This window comes from Nomascus leucogenys, chromosome 2 (genome assembly GCF_006542625.1).
Source record: "Nomascus leucogenys isolate Asia chromosome 2, Asia_NLE_v1, whole genome shotgun sequence".
In the NCBI taxonomy this organism is placed as follows: domain Eukaryota; kingdom Metazoa; phylum Chordata; class Mammalia; order Primates; family Hylobatidae; genus Nomascus; species Nomascus leucogenys.
The window spans coordinates 67,768,363-67,791,594 of record NC_044382.1 but is presented as its reverse complement, the minus strand read 5'-3'; the positions used below and the strand labels follow the sequence as shown (position 1 = coordinate 67,791,594).

Genomic DNA, 23,232 nt, shown 5'->3' with positions numbered 1-23,232 from the left:
TTCAGCAGGAAACAAGCTTCAGATACAACCTACAAATAAACAAAAATATCTTTGCAGAAAATTTAACCCAATCTAAGAAAGATAAGTTGTGCCCATTCTCAAAAGTCATTCTGCTCAGATTTGTTGCTTGTCTTTAGCCATCGACTGAGCCCAATGAGCACATTTCCAGGTGTTTGATGATCTAGAAGTCAATATCATTGTCACCTTTATAGCATTTTTTTTTTTTGAGATGTTTTCTCTCTCTGTCACCCAGGCTGGAGTGCAGTGGCATGATCTCAGCTCACTGCAATCTCCACCTCCCGGGTTCACACCATTCTCCTGCCTCAGCCTCCCTAGTAGCTGGGACTACAGGTGCCCACCACCATGCCCGGCTAATTTTTTGTATTTTTAGTAGAGACGGGGTTTCACCGTGTTAGCCACGATGATCTTGACCTCCTGACCTCGTGATCTGCCCGCCTCGGCCTCTCAAAGTGTTGGGATTACAGGAGTGAGCCACTGCGCCTGGCCTTTAGCATATTTTAGTCTTGAAAATTTTCCTTATTAGAAGGCCTGATCTCCTTGCCAACTAAGACTTTAGGATTTAAGCTATGAAAAAACATACTGTTTCTTCTCTCTTTTTTTTGTTACAAAATTTCTACCTCCAAGCAGCATAAACAATGGTTTTGTTGCATGCAAAAGGATATTGCAGTTCCCCCATGGAATTAATTTCTGATTTGGAAAGAACTATAGCTATATTCACATTCTTTGGCCAAAATATTCTAAGCATCATTTAAAAGTTACAAGCTAGGTAAGCCAGCATTTGGACACAATTTATAAAAGTGTTATTATGAACAAAATGGTGCCATTCCTTCCAGGTAACAGTCCAAATATCGAAAAATGGATGTCTTAATTTGGCATCCAAAATACACACACGGGGTCAGACTGTATGTAGGTAATTTCCTCAGATGCTATTATTTGTCCCCTGGGATCCCACATGTGCAATATCAATTATAGAGGAGAGGATTAAGAATAGGCAAAAAGGGTGAGGGCTGCAACAGCAGGCCTGAATGATTTGGACTAAGATCTTATATCAAATTTGCAAATTACCTATTAAGGCAGGTTTAGAACATGGCATCATTTTCGCTCACTGTGACAAACTGGAAATTAAGGCTCTCTCTGCATGTCAGAAGGATGACAGTAATGACACAACAAGAAATGCTATCAGAAGCATCTTTCCTGGTAACAATATATCCTTAGACACAAGGCAAACTGCCTAGTAAGAAAAAATAGGCCAAAAATCTGAAAATAAACGTAAAACCTGAATCTCAAAAAAAACACTACTCAGTTGCCTCTGGATAAGTCACTCAAATACCTTGCAAATGAAAGCCTCAAATACCAGAATGCTCTTACCTGGTGTCTGGATGAATATGTTCAAAACTGTCATTCACTTCTACTCAATTTTAGCAAGTGGCCATTTGCAAGGTAGCTTTAGTGCACTGTTCATTTAAAACTAAGACAATAATAAAATCTTGTGGACTTGGGACATGTCTCCTTTGACAAATGAGTGGTAGCATGCACCGCGCTTAGTAAGGGGCATGTGGTCTCAGAAATTGAATGGTAACTCATGAAGCAGTATACAGTGTTGTTACTGCATAATTCCTGGGAAGATACATCCCCTATACTGTCTTAGATTTTTCATGCTCGACATTGGAGCGGTTCATTGGATTCCTTAAATAATGTTTAACAATGAACACCTACCCGATGCTCACCCATCTCAAGCTTCCTTAAATCTTGTTTTTCTTTTTAAACGTATAGAAGGATACTATGCCTTGGCACTTTTGTAGTACCTCCAGCCATAACACTTGAACGCCACAAGGCAAAGCTGTTTGCTTGAATATAAAAGAATGACAGAGAGGTAGGGAAAATAGACTGGAAAGCATTCACACCAAAAAAAGTGCCATGTGGCATTAAGCCCCATTGAGAACGTTGGCTACTACTTGTGGCACTCACTCTGCCTTACTGCCTGCCTCGCCATGAGGAAAGCACGGAGTAATGTTTCTGTTCAGTGTTGTGATGGATGTGTCATCTAGCTAGCTACACACACAAACATATATTTACACATCTTATATACAAATATATGATAGGCATAAATCTATATCAAATATATATGTCATACATATACGAATATTTGACCTAGAGCAAGGACATATCCATTCCATTTCTGGCTGTCCCTCTTAAAAACAAAGAGATATTGAAACAAGCCACCACCACCCCTCTGTGCCTCAGTTTCCTAATTTATTACATGAGGTTAACTCTACTCTATCTAGAAAGGGAACCAAATGAAGTAATACACAGAAAACTGCTTTGAAAAGTCCAGAGTGCTATACAAATGCCAGGGATAATGATATGTTTCACAAAAGAGCATTATTCCTTTGCTAAGAAGGGTACATCCACATTCACATTTTCTGTGAAGGTTCTTCTTTGAAATTAAATTGAGACCGTAACCAACATCTCTCCCAGTGCTGCCTGAGGTTTTACTCAGCAACAAAGCAAGGGCTTCTTTCATCCTTCATCACATTTGAGTTCAAGCACCAAGAGGTACTTTTTACCAGTGGTGAAAATAGCTTTCTTTTCACAGCAGAAACACAGAAAATGATCTCTCTCTTGATGCTAATGGAAGGATAAGGCTTATTCTACAGTTGCCACCACACACACACACACACACACACACACAAAAACACCTTGATTGATTTGATTTGGCTTTGTTGATGGTGTGTTCTTGCACCAGGAAGATGGGAGTGGCATGAGAAAGAGGAGAAAGCACATGAAGCGATGGCTTCATTTATCCATATGAATAATTAAATATTGAGATACATTTTTAAGTGGTCATCTTGTTCCATTTTTCTTTCAGCTTTCAGTGTCCCCTGGACACTCCCTTCGAAAAAAATAGATTAAACACTTCAGCCTTCATATATTCAATTAATTCTCATCATACCTGCCTTATTTGGACGCCTTCAGTGCTTTTTGAGTTCATCATAATTCCCCAGCAGATCTTCTACAAATCTGACCCCACACTTCCTCTCCAGTGCTTTTCCGACTCACCTCCACAAAAGCTGTTTGTCCAGTTTTGTTTGATTCTCTTCGGCGGTTTTGAGGTGCCTGTGCTTTCAACCTGAATGGATTTTCTCTGCTCTCCCTTTGGCTGCAGATGTCGTCTACTTCTACCAGGATGACTTTTATCTTGGCCTGTTCAGATCCTACACAATCTCCAAGGCACATCTTAAATGTCCATAATTTCATGTAGCTTTCCTTAATACCCCTAACCAATGGCAATCTCTCCCCTTTCTAAATACATTTTAATTTTCTCAGATTAAAAAACACACTTTAAAAATGGCTCTTATGGGCACACAAATCATTGTGTCTGGTGGGTATCTTTTCCACCTCAATAAAAAATGAAAGCTCCTGAAGTTCAGAATGGCTTTATTTTATTTTTTAAACATTTATTATGAAAAATTTCAAACATATACAAAATAAACAGAAGGCACTTTTGTTTTTGCATCTCTTTGGGACCTATCACAGTGTTTTGCATGTAGCAGAGGTAAATTTAAGTAATTAGGGCCTTAGGCAAATGGAGCTCTCTGTCTGCATATCTGATGCCGTTGTCTTCTGGATGGTTAAGCTTTTCCTCAGTCACACACACACACAACCCACACACCTGTAGGATCACAACCTACAAGGATTAAACATGCTCACTGGCTTTAAAATTCAGGGAAAGTCTTTATTCTGAGGTCAGTTCAGATCATCAGTAAAGCTAACTGCATTCAAGGGGATGGGGAGAAAACATTTATATATTTAAGAATATTTTCTAAGAGAATTCAAGTTGGGTTGTATATCTGTTTGATTTTCTTAGTAAGGCACATTTTTTTACAAATGTGTAATACCTGAAGAATAATGTACAAATATGGAAGGCTTTCTATTAATACCAGGTTTTCTTCACTTTGCATTCACATTTTTCAATGTCTTCCCTTCCCAAAACCTCAGACTCCTAAAAGTCTATTTTATGTATTTTTTTAACTTGCGCCTACTTAGCCCATTATTTGCTACTGAGTGTGTGTGTGTGTGTGTGTGTGTGTGTGTGTGTGTGTGTGTGTGTATGTGTATTTGGGAGAGAAGTCAGATCCTTAAAGTGAACCAGAATTCAGGAGTGATAGATTACATGTCCATGCTGTGTCATATCCAATTATCTCAAATTGACTGTACACTGCATTATTCTGTTAGTGCATGGAAGATCAATAAATATGGGGAAAAGCCACCCCAGCTCTCCACTTTCCCATCCGATTCTAGTAGGTCTGAGACGGATCATGCTACTGTGATGTGTACGCCACAGCTAAGGCAGGCAGGTGGTGCATAGACACCATTCAAACTTGGCCTATTCAATCCCAACTCCTCTAACTCTCCATTCATGCATAGCAAAACACCATCTGGTCCTATTTTGCCTCCAGCAATCACAGCTGACCAAAAACGATAATAACAGCTGTTGCAAAACAAAAGCCAAACAAAGGGGGGTGGGGGGGCAGGGAGGAAAGGTTATATTGAAGTCCAGTGCTGAAAAATGCTCCATGAAGTGAGAAATGGGAAAGAAACCATTCAGATGTCTAAAGCTCACTGAATGGACGCAGTGGAGGACTTCTACTTAAACTTGAGATATTAATCCATCTGTCTAGAAAGCCTTCAAACCTCCGTCAGGTGGTAATATATTGCAGAAATTATGCTGCACGAAGGCATTTAAGCTTTTGTTCTTTGACTCGGGAACTAATGACCCCATGTCAGCTAAAAATGAAAATGCCTTATGTTCTCTCATCATACAGCAGTATGGGTTAATGCAAAGAGAGAACATGTTTAGCCAGAGTAATAAAATAATGTCTACATGGCATTGGGAGAGACAAGGGGTGTGTGTGTGTGTGTGTGTGTGTGTGTGTGTGTGTGTGTGAAATGGAGGTGGTGGGGGTGGGGGGGGTGTCTGTAGACCACTTAAAAGGGAAGGCATTTAGGCCATTTAGGTATGACACTAATCAGATACCACATTTCTCATGTCTATTTTTCATTATCCTGATTTATTTCTGACCTGTAACAAAAGAAAAAGTGCACCAAGTACTTACTTAAGTCTCAGGAATAGAAACCAGTCATATGTATAAACTGAAATATAAATGGATATATAACATGCTTTGTGAATCCTGAAAACAATAATTTGGTAACAAGGTTGAGGAATTCTTTTCACGATTCAAGCCTTTTGACATTTTAAATGTATAATTTTGCCTGGTGATTAATTTTATAAACTGTAGTCATTAAACTTTTTTTTTCTTCTGGAATTGACCGTCAGTGGCTTAGCAGCATTTAATCAAATGTGATAAAACCTAAGATTTATAAAATCATTTAATAGATGTTACAACACCTGCTTCTAACTGCAAACAGTTGAAAACAGACTTCACTTGCAATTAAGTCTTATCACTAGTGACATTTTTTTCCAAGCAATACTTCATGGGTTTTCAAAATGACAATTACAGAACTAATACACAATTACTGTCACATGTAGTTTAGCAATTAATTTTGAAGACATTTGTCTAAAGGTTTCACAACAGAATATAAAATGGTTATTGTTGTGTAATGTTAGTTTCAATTCACAGAAAATCTTTTACCATTCGAGCTCTACTTCTGATGGATCTGATGCTAGCACATCATTTCTTTGTGGAATACAATCACTCCCTTGTAGATGTAATTAGGCATCATTCTAAGGCTGTTTGAACACTGATACCTGTCAACTAATACATCTTATGAAAAGCTTCAATTTAGACATAAATTTTTCTACAGCAAGAAATCCATAAATTTATAATTAGAATCTCTTGCTGTTCAATATTTGTACATAATACAGAGTAGGAGAGGATTATGAAATATTGAAAGCTGAATTCATTATTCATAACCCACAACATACAGTAAATATTCTCTGAAATACAACAACTTTGAGGGATCCGTATTCCATTATTTTTGAATGTCTTGCACAAAGTAACTGTGGAGCGCACCACGCACACCCTCATTCTTTCCAGATTAGGATTCTGGTCAGGGTTGACACTTGCTGTTTTTAATTTTCATTTTATCATAAGCAGTTTAAGACTGTTGCCAGTGGTAATTTGCAATTTTTATCAAGACCTCTTCATTATAGCTTCTGACAGGACAGATGCTGTAATTAATCATGCAAGACAACTGGGGATAGTGGTCACACTGCTCTCAAAGAGGAACCGCTACAGAGCAAGAAAAGGGGGGAATAAATGGGCACCAAAATAATTATTTTGGCTTAAGAATTAGCATTCACCATCCATTTTAATAGCAATAACATCACAATACCCAGCTAGCTCTAGCCCCCTCAAAAAAGTTATTACTTTTTTCTCTATACTTACCTTGTACTTGCATCTTAAAAAAAAAAAAAAAAAAAAAAAAAGACAATTACACAAATACTTCCAATACGTTGTTTTGGTTTTTTCAAGGATCTTCATTTCAGGCTATGCAATGTATATTCTTGGCCATAAATATCATATTTCCAATTGAAAAATGGAAGATGATGCTTGGGCTCAAATGAAACTTGGTATGTGGCGTAATTCCCCATCTTACATGTATTCAAGGAACCAAAAATGAAATCTGACATACCATTTTATTTGAAAAATGAACAGTTTTCTTGTTGTTGCATCAAAATACAGTCCACAGTTTTTACTGAAATGTGTTTATTCTATAGCAAGATAAAAGCATTTTTGTTTTAGTTAAGCAAAATACAAACAACTTAATTGCTGCTATCATAACTCATAAAAAAGTATAAAACAGCATAAAAACACAATAAGCAACGTAGCAATGAATGGTTTATGTCACCAGTGTTTACGTTAAAGCCTCATTTAGGAAAACTTTACAGCACATAATATGAAAACTTACAACTTTGAAAGAAAATATTTACATTGATTATTCAGATGTGGTGTGCCTTTTAAATATTCTACTGGTATTACATCATAATAAAAACTCTTGCTTTTTCTTTTTAAATCTTAACTTTTGTAATAACTGTTTTCATTTAAGTGCATTTCCCTTTTAAAAATACAGTGTTTTTATTTTTCGAAACTTGTCACTCAAAACACGGAATATAATATTCACATTTCTTTTCTTCTAATTGGAATGAATATAATGGGCTAACAGTGGTCATAGATATTGTTACAACATATACTGTGGTTTGATTTGGAGAAGTCATGGATAAAAAGTGGAAATTAGTCAATAATTGAATTTAATCACTTGCATTTTTTTTCTGGAGAGATTTAGGAAAAAAAATAAGAGCTTTGGCAAAAGTCTGTGATTTACATTATTTTTTTCATGACAAAAAAATGCCATCAACTATTCACGTCATACAAATGTTTGTATGAAACTGGATCTTCATATTTCAGGTAGTTACAACTGTGCTTTTTATTTTTAGGGCTTCAGAAGTTCAGATAGCCTGGAAGTGTGGTTTACTCACTTCTGGAAAAATAAGGCCATTTTCTATGACTCAGAGAGGCCAGTTTATAGTCATCAATATGTCCCAGGATTCATTAAACAGTTTGATTCACATATTGTAGGTATAGCCTGAATAAATAAAAAAGGCATCACATAAAAGAGCACAGCTTTTCTTGTTTAAAAACAAAGTGATTTATAGTCAGCTAAAAGATGTTACTCAGCTACACTGTAGTTCTTATTGCCTATCTAATAGACACTTGAGAGGACCGTTTGATCTGTTACACATTTCTGCATAACCAACACCAACTTACAGGTTTCAGCCACATATGCTTTTCCCTCCTATGCCACTCTCCTCGGTATATGCAAATCCGTCTGCCAAATGCGTCTTCAGAAAATACTGACCTGCGATAATACTTGAGTCTGTGTCTGAGACTGTATTTGCGACTGGTGCTGCTGAGAGGCTGGCTGGGGGCTCCCGATGGCAGGGATGGGGGATGTTATCTGAGAGGCGACAGGGGAGTGCTGCCGAGGAGAAGGCTGGGACTGGTGCTGCATGTGTTGCAGCTGCTGCAGCTGGAGGCGCTGCTGCAGCTGCTGCTGCAGCTGCTGTTGATTAATTTGCTGCTGGAGATGCTGCTGCTGCTGCTGCAGGTGCTGCTGCATGTGGTGCTGGAAATGCTGCTGCTGCATCTGCTGCTGGATTTGCTGATGCATTTGGTGCTGCTGGAGTTGCTGCTGCTGCATCTGTTGCATCTGTTGTTGTTGTTGCTGCTGCTGCTGCAATTGCATCTGATGCTGCTGGGTTTGCACCGAAGGACTCACTTGGGTGGAGGGTGCTGAGCCAACCATGGTCGTTCCCATGGAGCTTATCAGTGGAGCCCCAATGTTCGAGGGCATGTTGGCTGCAATGGTGACGGATGTGACAATCTGGTTCATGGGGAGTCTCATGGTTAAGGGTTTGGGAGCGATTGACCTAGGGAGGGATTGCTGGAGAGTCTGAGGTGATGCTGACACTGTTCCATGTTGAGACAGTGGAGTGTTGAGAAGGAGAGAGGATGTTAGATTGGTCGACGCCAGGGTCTGCTGAACAGAACGGATGGTCTGGGCTTCTGCTGACTCAGCAGCAGCCTGCATTTTGGGGGAGAAAATTCCAGACTGTTACAACACATAAGTATTTAAAATATTTAAGCATTTTTAGATATTATACATTGATATTTTTTAATGGCCACCATTATTCATGCCCTCCTGTATCTGTACTCTTTGTCTTGTGACTCTTTCACTCCTCCCAGAAGTGGAGTCAAATCCCCTACCTCCTTGAGTCTGGGCGGTTCTTGTGCCTTTGCTTTAGCTAACAGAACGTGATGACAGTGATACTGCTCCAGTTCCAAGATGAGGCTTCAAGCCTGCCCCTGCCATGTGCGTGATGACAGACATGTGGCCCAATTACCCCCCTCAAGAGTCAGTTCACTGCCAGCCAGCCAACTGTGATCAATGTGAATGAGTCCAGCCTCCTCCAACATGCAAGCTGACCCCAGACAGAAAAGCAAGACTAGCTGGTTCTACCAAGCCTGGCCTAGATCTGAAGAACCAGCCAACCAATTGGCACTCGCTGAGGATAAATGCTCGTCTTGTATCACATCACTGAGCTTTGGGGATGGTTGTTACACAGCACTATTGTGGCAAAAGATAACTGATACACATATTTAAAAGCAACAATTCTTCTGCATTTAAGTCTGTACTAACGACTTTACCATTGAGTAACATATGTTTAAAGACAACAGAGTACAGGCTGCCTGAGTTCAATTGCAGTTCTCTGACTTAACAACTTTGTGACACTGGGCAAGTTAATTCACTCATCTGTTCCTGTTTCCTTATCTGTAACATTGGGTTATATGGTATTTTTCTTTCTTTCTTTCTTTCTTTTTTTTTTTTTTTTTTTTGAGGTGGAGTCTCGCTGTGTCACCCAGGCTGGAGTGCAGTGGCACGATCTCAGCTCACTGCAACCTCTGCCTCCCAGGTTTGTGCCATTCTCCTGCCTCAGCCTCCTGAGGAGCTGGCACTATGGGCGCCCACCACCACACCCGGCTAATTTTTTGTATTTTTTAGTAGAGACAGGGTTTTACCATGTTAGCCAGGATGGTCTCGATCTCCTGACCTCGTGATCCACCCACCTCGGCCTCCCAAAGTGCTGAGATTACAGGCATGAGCCACCACCCCTGGCCAGGTTATATGGTATTTTTCTTGTGCAGAGGTCGTGAGAATTAAATGAACTGACATGTTAAGCATTTAGGAAAGTGCCTGGTCCATAGGAAGCAATAAATATTAGCTATTTTTATTAGTTAACAGTTACTATTACCAGAAAATGGCCACTGGAATACTTGAAAGCCCTGTGCTGTGTGATTATTTATAACAAGGTTCACTCAAGTATAAGAAAACCATTATTGGTTTCCTCAGAGATACCAAATTGAAGTTTTCACAATTTTAGAAATGTTTTAGTTCATCAACTATTTTTGAAGATTTCTAGAATTTATCAAAGGAGTCATAGATAAGGGGAAAATGTTCAACTTCATGGGACCAAATCGCCTGTTAAAAGATAAGCAGCAGATATAGGGCTGAACATAGGGAGAAACTATCTATTACATTTTGTACTAAAAACACTTCACTGCCTCCACAAAAAGAAATTCTTCCACTAATGCAACAGTGATTGGAATGATTCATTCCAGAGACGATTTTTTCCTTGTATTTTTCATTTGATTAGGATGTTTTTGGGGGGAGTGTTGTAGGGGCATCTAGGAGACATCAAGCAGCCATCCATTATCTTTAATAATTTTATATTTCTAAATTTTTACGACTCTGATTTATAAAATCCTGCTGTTGGAAAGTAACTGAGATGTAACCTCATACAGAGAGTCATCCAGTGTAGGAAAAGCCATCTCTGATGTTTTCTATTTGAACACATGTCATCACTGTAAGGCACTCCCCTTCAGTGGACAGCTCTCCACATTACAAAACTCAGTGGGGCTGCATGTTCCTGAACCGTCATGTTCTAAGGTCTTAGGGTAAGAAGCAGCCTGTAAATATTCAAATTTATCTTCAAAAAACCATTAAATCACCCATAAAGTAGAATACACACAATAAACATGTACATAATTCTTATATACTCTAGTAGTTAAAAATTAACAAGCTGTCTTAAAGAAAAAAAACACAAAGAAAATCTGTATTTCAACACCTGGGCAGCTCAGTTGCACAATTGTGCCTTTAAGATGCTGCCTTAATGGTAAATGGAGATGGGTGGATGATTGCACAGAGTTCTTCCTTGCCTGCCTTCTTGCTCCTTTATGGTTTAATAGTAAGTGTCCATGAATTTCTTTGGTTGTTGTAAAGATTAAAAGTGATAGCAGAGTCGTATCTTAAGGGGGGAGGTCTGAGGCTCTGCGTGCAGAGGCATAAGTTAAATGTGCATATGATGCAACCCTATTGATATTTCTGATGCTGGGGCTGAACTCTCACTCCCTGTAAGCTCACCCCTTGGATGAGTTCTCCTCTCTTGGGCACAAAGATCGACTTCATTTCCCTTATATAACGGCCCTTATATTTGAGGACTAAGATGATATGCCTCCAAGTCCTTGCCTCCCTGATTCTTTCAGTTATTCTAACATGATGTGATTTTCAGTCCTCGCCATCGTGGAGGCAACGCTCTAGAGAGACATCAATTGATTGTCATCTCTCTTTAAATTGTGGGATCCAAAACAGAACCAATTCTTTAGAAGTGGTCTAATAATCACTGTACAATTCGATGTTGCTTCCTGTGCGATCACTATATTAGCAGCTACTTCACACTTTGGGTTCAGGTTAAAATTATTCTAAACTTATACCTAAAGGACTATATTAGTTGCCTCACAGTTCTTTGAATAGAGATTTAGGATCCTCTCAAAGTGCTTTACTGAATTACAAAACAAACAAGCCAAACCCTAGTATTTTAAATTTATTCCTTCTAAATTCTATCCTATTGTTTTTTTTTCTCCTTTTTGGTGTCATTGAATTCCGCCTGGAAGTATTTCTGAATCCTGATTCTAGTATGCAATGTATAAGTTTTAAGTTATCCCCTCTACGTCAGTCACCGGCTTCATGAGCCCGATCATGGTTAATATTCCCTGAATGCCTTTTGAGATACCGGATCTTGGTTTAAATCCATATACGGTCAATTATTCATGCTTTAATGCACAAAATCACCTATACCTGCTCTGGATAAATGAATGAATAAATGATCCACTTAAGAAGTACATGCACACTGTTACTCTATTCACTTCACTCCATCTAATTAACCACCAACTATACTTTAGTTCTTAACATCTGCAGCCCACACAGTCAGCTGTTTTCTACCAATGTGCAAGTCTGAGTACAACATCAGTATATCTTCCAGTATGTGTCTTCCAGAGCCTGAGAAAGAGGTTTTGCTATTGACCTGATAAATGTTTTCTCTAACTAATGAAGTAGGAAGTGTCCTAATAGCTGTCAACGAAGAGAGGAGGACCTCTGTTGATCTGATTCTGAGCAGCTGCAAATGGTAGATCTTGATACAAATACTTAATACAGATAATATAAAGAAGAAACAACTCAGGTGAAAAGAGAAAAAAGGGAATGAACCCTTTTAAAATGGCTTTGAGACCCTAGGTTGTACTTGAGACAGCAACAGTGACAATGAAATTGTATCTCTACTTGTCAGAAAAAAGTTATCTAGAGCAAAAATATATTAGATCAAATTATCCTTTCCAAAACCTCTAAAATCTAGAAAGGCAACAGACAAAGCTAATTAAATGTTGATATAATGTAACAGCTCATATTCCTTTGGATTAAGGTAATTATAATCTAGAGTGACATTTGCTTGGGATATTGGTGCATTTTATAACACACTGGAGTCCACTGTATACCCTCTATATAATACATATAGGTTTTGTTTAGTACTTGGAGTATAATTTCATTTTCAATGATCATGAGGTTTATTTATTTATATGATATGGAACAGTTTGGTCAAAAATGCAACACCCCCCTATTATAGTAATGTAACTACAGGAGAATTTATAATATGATGTCCAAAAATGCCTCACAAACATACCTCCCAGTTTAAACAGAGGACATTAGCACAGGTCTCAATCCCTGACCAGAAGAAGGCATAAGAGCCTGTTTAAAAATTATGTATATAGCTACATACACATGTATAAAGATCAGGGAAATCTTTCAGAAACAACTTAGACTCGGCTACTTAAATTAACTCATATTTTCAGATCATCATTTGGGTAATCTCTAATGGAAACACCTAAGTTTACAAGTTGTTCAAGATGCCTTTCCATCAACTTTTAGGGGAGCTGCAATTATGTGTTCAATGCTTGAGGGCTGTTTTCCATGCTGTAACTATTTCGGAGCCTGGCCGCCCCTGCCCAGGTTTACCTTAGAAACGAGGCTGGCCCTGTATGCTGCCAGGGCCTTCAGGTATTCCTTTTTGGCAGCTTCTGTTTTCCTTTTATATACCTATTAAAAGACCACAATTAGCACCACCTTTAGCGTATAAAGTCTCAGCTATAAAATAACTGCTGCACAAATTAGGTCACATAAACACAACTCACATAAAAAGGTTGGTCTCCTTGGCTTTGATTTTTAAATGTTAGCGCGTGCACACACACACACACACACACACACAGAGATATTAAAACAAAACAGAACCCTGCCACCCTCACTGGAGCACAATTTTTATATTTACTATCGCAAATAAGAAAAAGATTTCGGGTTGCAATACAGATTACTTGAGAATCACTTTTTCTTGAGAACAGCTGAAAACCTCATGCTAAGGCAATAAATAAGGTAGCAAGAAGAATAAGCTTTGCTGCAAATGGCTTACTTTAGAGAAAGTAATGAGTTTCTCCATCAATGTCTTCTTTCCCTCAGATACCTTTCTAAACTATACCAAACCAGAGGATAAAAACAACAGGTAGAATGATGAAGACAGAAGAGAAAAGAGCAAAGCATTTCAACCTTGGTTTTCTTTCGGAGCAAAATTAAAAGTCAGAAATCATCCAAGCTAGGAGATTTCCATAAGTGACCCCACTGAGTTACATAAATAAAATTCCAGCATATTAAACATGATTTGGGCTTCTGCTTTTCTTAAGTGGTCTGATGGCTGGGTGTTCGATCAACATGCATCTTTCTCTCCAGAGTTTAAAAGTTAGGTGCTGCACTTTTCCAGTCCCTCGGAATTATATTTCTGGGACAGAAAATCAGTCTGCTATCTACAGTAATAAACTCAGTGCAAACTAACAAGAAATTTCTAATGTTGCACCATCCCAACAAAACAAGCTTCTAGGAATGAGTTCGTGAAAAAAGTTCATGATTTGTAAATAAAAATCAAGGACTTTCCACTCTTCATTCTTGAAAACAATTATTCTATTTTATCACTCATAGGGGTTGATCTATTCTTCTGTGGATATGTAAAAGTTAACTTCTATTAATGGTAATTGGAGTTTCATGCAAGGAGCAAGTGGGGGGACTGACCCCCAAGGAACCCATTCTTCTCTTCATTTGTGTGGAGGAGTTGCAAGGGGAAGGAGAAGAGACGAAGCCCCTAAGGAAGTATCTCCCACCAGCATGGCTAATTTCTGAATACCTCTCATACTGCCTTGCTTTAAAATGAACTTGGAATAAAATTTCAAATGCCCGGTGACAATAATGAGACACGCAGAGGCAGCTTCAAAGTTTGGAAACCCACCAGGACAGCAAAAGGGTTCAGAAAGATGATCAATGGAAAGGCAAGCGGGATGGACCTAATCCCTTTGTAGTGCCCTCTTTGAACAAAGGGGAAAAAATTCCACATTATTTAAAATGAAAAGATTATCATCAAAAGTTTATGCTTGCAGGATACTGCCTGGATTTCTTCCAACCTTCCTCTGAATGGGTTCTGAACATGCACCCATAAGCTGACAGAGAAATCAATATAACTGGAGAGTTGTTTAGATTTATATGTCTGGGTTTTTAAATTCCATCGCTTAGAAAAGGATTTCAAAAGAAGCAATCATATTCAGTGAACACATGCACTCGGAAAAGGTGTGAGGAATATTTTAAATGATCATGAGTTTTATTTATGGTGCCTTGATGGGTCTTTGTCTCACCTGCTTTTGTTCTTCTCCAAGGCTGTCCCACATAGATGCTACAATTTTTGAGACCTCTCCAAAGGTTGCATTGGGGTTTTGACCTTTAATTGCAGCCTGTGTGTCTCTGAAAAACAGGGCATATGCTGACACTGGCTTCTGTGGCTCATTGGGATCTTTCTTTTTCTTTTTCTTGGGAGTCTTGGGCTTCTTGCCAGAGTCTGGAGCAGCTCTTTTCTCTCCAATGGCCTGCAAAGCAGGAAGAAAATTCACTGCCTAGAATGTACTTGCAGAGAATGCAACAAGACTTAACTCAGATCCATAATTGTTCTTTGAAGGTTTTGTTAGGCATCATCAACAGATGAATCACCACCAAAACTGGGGGAGGGGTAAACTGCTTGGAGTTAACCAGACAGCAGAGATTAGCATTTAGAACATCGATTAATGAGACTCAGAAGTATCTTCAATACGTTCACAACATATGCTCTAAATAGCAATTATGAGTAATGAAAAACAGAACACTCTGTACCAGGCAATGCTATATATATGCTACACTACACATACATACATCAGCAAAATATTTTATATTTTCAGAGATTTTAGAAGTAAAACCTAAATAATATTCAGGATGTTGATCATATTCAAATATTTTAAATGAGGTCCCTAGCCATAGTCACATGCCATATGTGTGATCTGTCTGAATTGATTTTTTTTTGAGGCTGATTTTTTAATTTTACCAGAATGTTACTTTGCTAATGGCTCTCCAGAAACTCAAATGGAAATGAGCTCCAATTTCTATACTTGCACCATAAGGAAAAAAGGTAATCTTTATTTTCTAAAATAACAATAATTTTCTAAAGATTAACAGCAAATGTAAAAATGTCAAAACTACTTTAAGTAGAGATAAAAGGGAAATTGATACTCTCCATAAAATTAAAAACCTGTAAAAAAAAAAAAAGAGCAATGGTTGATCTTAAAAATCACTAAGCAGACTAAAAAGAAGATGTTTGTTATTTATGGAAAGTAACCCTGCTCACAAGAATACTCCATAGAGACTCACACACATTGACCACATGAACTCTGAGAGATCAGAACCATAAACTGATACGGGTATAGTTTCCCAATTTAAAGATGACTAAGCTCCATATTCACCAGCTACCATCATCTAAGTTCACTGATGATTTAACATACTTATCAGAGAAGCAGGGAAATGATTTGTAAACCTCGTTTTATTCCCCTAGATTACAATGTCGAAGATAATTTTGCAGTTAACTTCATCAAGAATCCTGCAATGTTTGACAAAATCTGTTTTCAAAGCCAGCCTTGGGCAAGATCAACCAAGATAGATTCAAGTTACTAACAGATTGGCTTTTAATGGCTTGAATTCTAATTCAAATTTTCCTAGAGTATTATTTACTTTCTAAATGAGGGTCATTTGGAACTTTCACTAAATTCTTACCATTCACTAAAATTCTTAGGGAGGAAACTGATAAGGAACTTTTCTTAGAGAGCTCTGAACCCTCAAAGTGTTAAGAAACCACTGGCCTACCTCTAGGTGAGCCTATTGTTTGCACTATTTAAGTGATAACAGCATCCACACTTTATCTGAGTAGTTTATAAGCTTCAGATGGTTTTAAGTCATATCTCACTTCTCCTCCAAAATGCCATCTTTCATAACTCACACAATTAATTCAATAATTCTCTAGAGCCCATAGTCTTTTTTCTAAATTTTCAAAATAAGTGACACTTGTTTAATTCTACTTAATGAATGTGAATTTCCAAGAGAGTCAGATGCCTTTCAGTTAGAGCTTCACTGGGAGCCAAGTTTTCCTTCAATGAAAAACATTATTTAAACAAGAAAAGCTATATACAGACACACATATTTCTAGTTGAGTCCAACAACTATATTCTTCTCCTGGAAGAAAACCTGGCACTGTTAGAGCCACAATACCCTGACCCATGGCAAGATGCTATTACTTTCCAGAGGAGCTTTTTTTCCAAATTAGAGGAGTTCAGTTTCATTCTCTGTAAAACAATATTCAAATGTCGACCACCTTTGATGCCTTTCTTGGATAACCATGATGTGCCCTAATCATTATTACTTTTTAAGAATAAACCAGAAATGTGGAGTCTCACAATTTAAATAAAAATTCAGAATTAATTTTCCTAAGGAAATTTTTGTGTCATTGACTTAAAAGGGTTGAGACAGAAAGCTGGAGAAAAAGCTTTACCCCAAAGAGACATAATCAATGATAGTTTTAATCTTCCTTTCTCAGCTAAGGTTCAATGAAGACAAATTGGCTGTATTGTCTTTACACAAAACCTAGACCCTCGCTTAAAATGGAGCAAGCTAGGAGTCCCATAAGAGGTCCTCTTTAAGACATGACAATTTCAGTTTGGTACAGCGGCAAGTATGAAGATCAGTGGACGTGTGATTGGAGGGAAAGGAATCCCTCTGAACTGTAATGGCTAAGCTGTTACCTAACCCCATCAGATCATATCCCTCAAGAGTCTTTAACCATTACTTCTCAGTCCTCTGGACTGAAGTTCTGTGAATGTGAGAAGACTGTCAGTGCATTTACCATTCCTGGGCCCAATGGGGGTGCTAACATGATGTTATAGAATAAACCCTTCATCTTGAAACCCCTTCGATTTCTGCAGCATCACTTGAACCTCCCTCGTCTGTTCCTCATCACTCTTAATCTTCTCTAGCTCCTCTTCTTCCTTTTGCTACTTATAAATAGATGATGTTCAGGGTTCTGTCCTTGACTTGCTCCTTATACTCTCTGAGAAGTCCTGATTACTTTCACATCTTCTCATCCATGTGCTGATGGTCCCAAAATCTATAGTTCCAGTTCCCATGAACTGAGTTCTAGACTCCAATGTAAGCACCTCAGATTCAACTCTAACACCCCAAACTCTCATGTTCCCCATGGGGGAGAACACTCCTCTCTTTGTGGGTTGCTCCTCTCATTTGCTGATAGCCATTCTGGCTCTCAAACTAAAACCCAATTTGTCTCTTCTTCAAATTCCAGTGGATCACCAAATCCTTAAAATCTTTATGATTCTCACTCCTAAAATGCCTGCTAATCTGGTACCTCCTGTCCATTCCCTCCCTTGATGAAAGGAAACATAACAAAAGAGTCTTCTAATTCATTTCCTTTTCTTTGGTCCCTCCCTTTATAAGGCATTCTATATAGCCAAAGTTATCTCTCTAAAGCATAAATTACTTATGCCATTCCTCGATGCAAATAATTAATCAGCTCTCAGCTACCAACAGAAGAAAGACCACCACATTTAAGCCATTTCGTTCTTCAACTTCTATTTCTCTCTTCCCCCATATCAAACTTCACTATACCCATAAACAGCATGTACTTCCACTGTTCCTCACTAGCCCCCCACCAAAATGTTGGCCTCTGTCTTCTGCCTCACAAACTTTTATTCATCTTCTTAGACCTAATTCAAATATCGTTTTCTCAGTAAAGTCTTCCTCAAATCACTCTCCCAAGCAGAATCGATTAGAATCTCAGGACACCAGATACATCAGTTATATCACTAATCACATCTGGAGCTAGTTTTAAACATTGCTATTCATCCCCAATGGGGAGTCTCATGAGCAGTAATTCTCTTATAAATCTTTGTATCACAAGAACCAAACAAAATGCCAAGCACAGAGTAGGTATACAGCACATAATTAATGAGTGACTAATGAGTAATTATGTACTATTACAGTACCCTTTTTCATTATTCTAAGCATTTGGAAAAGTCATACCTGGAACACAGTTTTCATTTCAAACTTTGTATCATTTAAAATTATACATTTCCCATGACAAAGGCAAAAATGTAAGATGATGAGAATGAACTCAGAGATAAACATCACTGAAGCTGCAAGGCTGTCAAATGTGGCAGCAGCTTGACCAACACACTGGATGAAACTTGCTCACATGGACATTAACTTAGAACCAGAGCAGTTTAGAATTGCTGGAATGTCTAGAATTTCTGGAAATTTGTAGCAGGGAGTCCAAGCTCTCCTTTTGCAGATTAGAAAAATTGGGCCTACAAGAATTAAATAACATGTCCAATGCCTTACAGCTATAGTAGGAGAAGCCAGATCTCTCCATTTCCAGTCCAATATACTTTCTAAAGAAAATAAATGAAAGAGCGAAGAAAAACAACAAACCATCATACATTTAAATGCTACTCCAAATCCATGAAGAAAAACAAGGCAACACCATGAATGAAATTCAAACAGCATGGGGTAATCCCATATTCTCTGGCAGGTTGCACACTAAGGCAGCTCTAACTTACTCTGTTAGCTTCATCAGCATCCTCTTCATTGATGGAGCTGGAAGGGGAGGGAGTGGCCGATTTGCTTGCTGGAGGTGAAGGAGATGTGTGAGGCATACTGGCACCTCCCAAATTCAACCCCAACTGGGCGCTGAGCTGAGACTGGTTGATGGTGGTGAGCTGGGCAGGAGGCATGACCCCAGAACGCGCAGCATCAGTCATGTGGACGATGGACCGCATGATCAGGGAGGGATCCTGCCGGTACTGGGACACTTGTGTGTGGCTCTGATCCTAGAAAGGCAGCAACGAAGGGGAAAAAGATTTCAGTTTTTCCAGATATCAGTGAACTTATCAGGTTAGCATCTGCTTAGATAGGTTTGAACTGTTGCAATGTTGATAGGTCTGACCTATTGCAGGATGATGGTCTCCGTTCATTTATTAAATATAAGGACCCATGCCAAGAAGTTGAAAGGTTAGAAGCACAAAATCCAAATATCCAGCACAGAATATTTCATTATAGAACTGTCAGTGGATGTGGAAGGAAGGAAGGAAGGAAGGGAGGGAGGGAGGGAGGGAGGAGGGAAGGAGGGAGGGAAGAAAGAAGAAAGGAAATTAGCAAAACTAAATATAATCTTTCAGCTCTTGTTTCTTATTGAGTAAACTGGTGGCAGGGAAAGGGCTGAAGCAGAGACGGCACCCATTCAGGCTCCTGCATTAGTTTACCATCCTTCCCACACACGTAGCTGTTATGAGAGAAAGCGAAGCCATTCTTTATTTTATTCTCCCAGAAATGCACAGGACATGCAGAGGATGGGCCAGCAAAGCACAGAGCTTTAGTTGCACAGAGCTTTAGTTGCACAGAGCAAACATCTGTTTGCTTTAGGGCACCCTTTCTGTGAAATCCTCTGTGGTTAACCAGACGGTCATTCCGATTCTGAATTACATTGTCAGCGGCATCTGGAAGTCATTCAATGTCTTTTGGATTGGATATCACTTTTTTCACTTAAACCTACTTTGTTTTCTTTTGTTCAATCCATCATGATTTAATGTACTAATGAATTTTTTCATAAATACCTATAAAAAGATGGTAGAGATCATCAGAAATAGCTTTTTCTGAAACTTATTGCAGTTACTTCAAATGCAGCTTTCTCTGTTGTTGGTAGTCATACAGAAAGGCCTTATAGTTGTTACTGCTTATTCTCTATTTTTTTTAATTCCAAAGAATAAAAAATGAAGACATGTTTTTCAAATGACTTACTTTAAGACATGTCATTTGGAGTGAGTCTGTGATTTTGCTGAAACCAAATTCTCTTGACTCACAGTGACCCAGAATCTAATTTTATACACAAGCCTATGAATTCTTAACTGTTCCTTTTTTGAGTCCTTCTGATAAGGTTTATTTTTGCTCTTTAAAGAAGCAGGATGAATTGTAAATAACTAAATTGGAGCATTTGGTTTCTTCATATTAAATATATAAATGCCACTCAATAAGATCTATCAAAGAAAACCAGTTGAATAAATTATGGTCTACCCATACGTCAAAGTGTTATGAAGCTTTTAAAAATAATGAATTAGATTTATGTGCATTGACCTAGGGCAGAGTTTCTCAATTTCAGCTCTCTTGACATTTTGGACCAGATAATTTTTATTGTAGGGGCTTGTCCTGCATATTGAGGGGGCTTGTCCTGCATATTGTAGGTACTCAGATGCATCCCCAGCCTCTTCCCACTAGATCCTAACAACGTCCCTCCCTCTACCAGTCATGACAATGAAAAATGTCTCCAGACTTTGCCCCAGACGGGGCAAAACTACTCCCAGTTGAGAGCCACTAACCTACCCAACATACAGTACATAAAAGGCAAGTTAAAAAATAACTCTACAGGACAGCCTTGTTTTCTTTGAGAAAAAAAAAAAAGTGTATCCTAACGTTAACAATGGTTACATTATAAGGGGTAGAATGGGAGGGGCAAGGAGGGGAGAGTTTCAACTTTTTTTACGTACATGTATATGCCGTTTTGATAAGCTGTGACCACAATACAAAAGTAAACAAAAACTAAAACACTTTAATCAGAAAAAAAAGAAGATAATGCAAGTGGTTAAAAGAGTCCGTCAACAAGTGTTAGAATATTAAATACATACATTTCCCATTTCTTAATAATTTCCAAATAATCACTGTGAAATCCTGGAGGAAAGTGTCACAAGTATCAGAACACCACACTCCCTTATATCACCGGCAATGTTCTCCTTCGTTGTTCCTACAATATTACGTTCTACTTGCAGGTGTCTTTCTGCAGATTGTGTGGATTTTATGTTATCTGTTCATCCTAATTATCTTTTTTATTGGAATTCTACCACATTTGCTCATTTCTCCTAGAAAATCTGAGCTATCTGTTCAGTCTTCCATGTTCTCTTGAAGTGTAACCACTGCTCACTGACATAACTTCCACCCCCAAACTACTGGTAATTATGCCATCTAGCTTATTCTAAATTTTCTTCTTCATATATGTCTTTCAGAATGCTTTTTTTTTTTTTTTTTTTTGATGGAGTCTCGCTCTGTTGCCCAGGCTGGAGTGCAATGGTACCATCTCAGCTCACTGCAACCTCCACCTCCCAGGTTCAAGTGATTCTCCTGCCTTAGCCTCCTGAGTAGCTGAAATTACAGGTGCGCACCACCACACCCAGCTAATTTTTGTATTTTTAGTAGAGACAGGGTTTCACCATGTTGGTCAGGCTTGTCTTGAACTCCTGACCTCAAGTGATCTGCCAGCCTCGGCCTCCCAAAGTACTGGGATTATAGGCATGAGGCACCACACCCGGCCCAGAATGCTTTTTAAAAATCTTTCCATCTTATTTAAATCTAGATGTTTTAAAGTATCTACAGGCAAATTCCAGGGCACATTTAAATGAAGTATTTTAATTCTGACTGTATAATACTAAATTAGTTAACTGGTATGGCCATGAAATGTGATCATCTGATTTATGCAGTTTTCTCATTAGCAGAGAGTCACTTTGCTCTCTTTGCTCCAACGCTTGTGAAAATCTGCACGTATAGGTGCTCAATTGACTCACCCCACACCTAGAGCATTTTTCAGATGGCTCTCATGGCCAAACACAAGGCCAAGAAGCATGTCTCCTTGGCTTCGTCAGCCCTTCCTGAATTCCATCTGCAATTTATGCCTTTATTATGGATCTTGCTGCTGGGGAGCTCCTTTGATAGACAGCCAAGGTTCACTGTACTAAAAAGGAAGTTTTACTGTGTGTTTATTACTATGTGCCAGCATTTGTGCTAAGCTTAATACGCACTTTCTAATTTAATCCTCTGGATTGCTTTCTGCATTAGATACTAGTCCTATACTCATTCTTAGACAGATAAGAGTGATTCCCCAGGCCCCCAAGCTAGCTAGTGAAGGTGTGACAGAAAACCTGGGCCCTAGAGAGCCATGGTATCTTCATGGTAGAGATGTGTCCTGGCAGAGAGAGATGAATGAGACTCTGGGATTTCCGCTGCCATCATCCCCCTTTAACAAAATCAACTCCATTTCCATTTGTTTTATAAATTGAGGTTCCTCATAATATTTCACTACAAAAAAAAAAAAAAAACAAAAACAAGGTTCTTTTGCAGGATGACAGTATGGAAACCATTCCTGAAGAGTACTGGTGGTGGGGCCAAGGCCCTGCCAAAACGTAGAGTCATCCACATAGTCTTCAGATCCAAAAAGATGCCATCTCCCGCTGGACAAGATACCAAGGGCCTCTAGCCTATTTTTAAAGTAACCTCTGACCCACGTAATTCACGCATCAAAATGTGCTACCACTCACCATGGTTCACAGTTATCCGATAATCACTTCCTATGAGTGAAGATTATAATGTAGGACGATTAATGGCTAAAGTGTCTCTTTGGAAATTCAAGCTCCTTTAGGGCCACCAATTTTTTTTTTTTTTTTGCGACGGAGTCTCGCTCTGTCGCCCAGGCTGGAGTGCACTGGTGCAATCTCGGCTCACTGCAAGCTCCGCCTCCTGGGTTCACGTCATTCTCCTGCCTTAGCCTCTCTGAGTAGCTGGGACTACAGGCGCCCGCCACCAGGCCCGGCTAATTTTTTGTATTTTTTAGTAGAGACGGGGTTTCACCGTGGTCTCGATCTCCTAACATCGTGATCCGCCCGCCTCGGCCTCCCAAAGTGCTGGGATTACAAGCGTGAGCCACCGCGCCCGGCCAGGGCCACCAATTATTAACAACTGCCTTGGGGAACTTGAGGATCCTCAACAGCTCCAATCGTTTTCCATAAAAGTAACCTTTAAAAGATG

The 23,232-nt window shown here is 38.9% G+C and overlaps 1 protein-coding gene across 1 annotated transcript in view; it reads right to left on the bottom strand.

Annotated features, from left to right (window-relative positions):
- Nucleotides 1-6,663: 6,663 nt before the first annotated feature.
- The window catches only part of TOX3 (TOX high mobility group box family member 3), a 109,523-nt gene continuing 92,954 nt past the window's right edge, over nt 6,664-23,232 (bottom strand). The window contains exons 4-7 of the mRNA XM_030797186.1: nt 18,948-19,217; nt 14,661-14,888; nt 12,949-13,029; nt 6,664-8,628 (exon numbers count right to left, since the gene is read on the bottom strand). Coding sequence (XP_030653046.1) covers nt 7,888-8,628; nt 12,949-13,029; nt 14,661-14,888; nt 18,948-19,217 — 1,320 coding nt within the window. The 3' untranslated portion in view covers nt 6,664-7,887. The remainder of the gene's footprint in view (nt 8,629-12,948; nt 13,030-14,660; nt 14,889-18,947; nt 19,218-23,232) is intronic.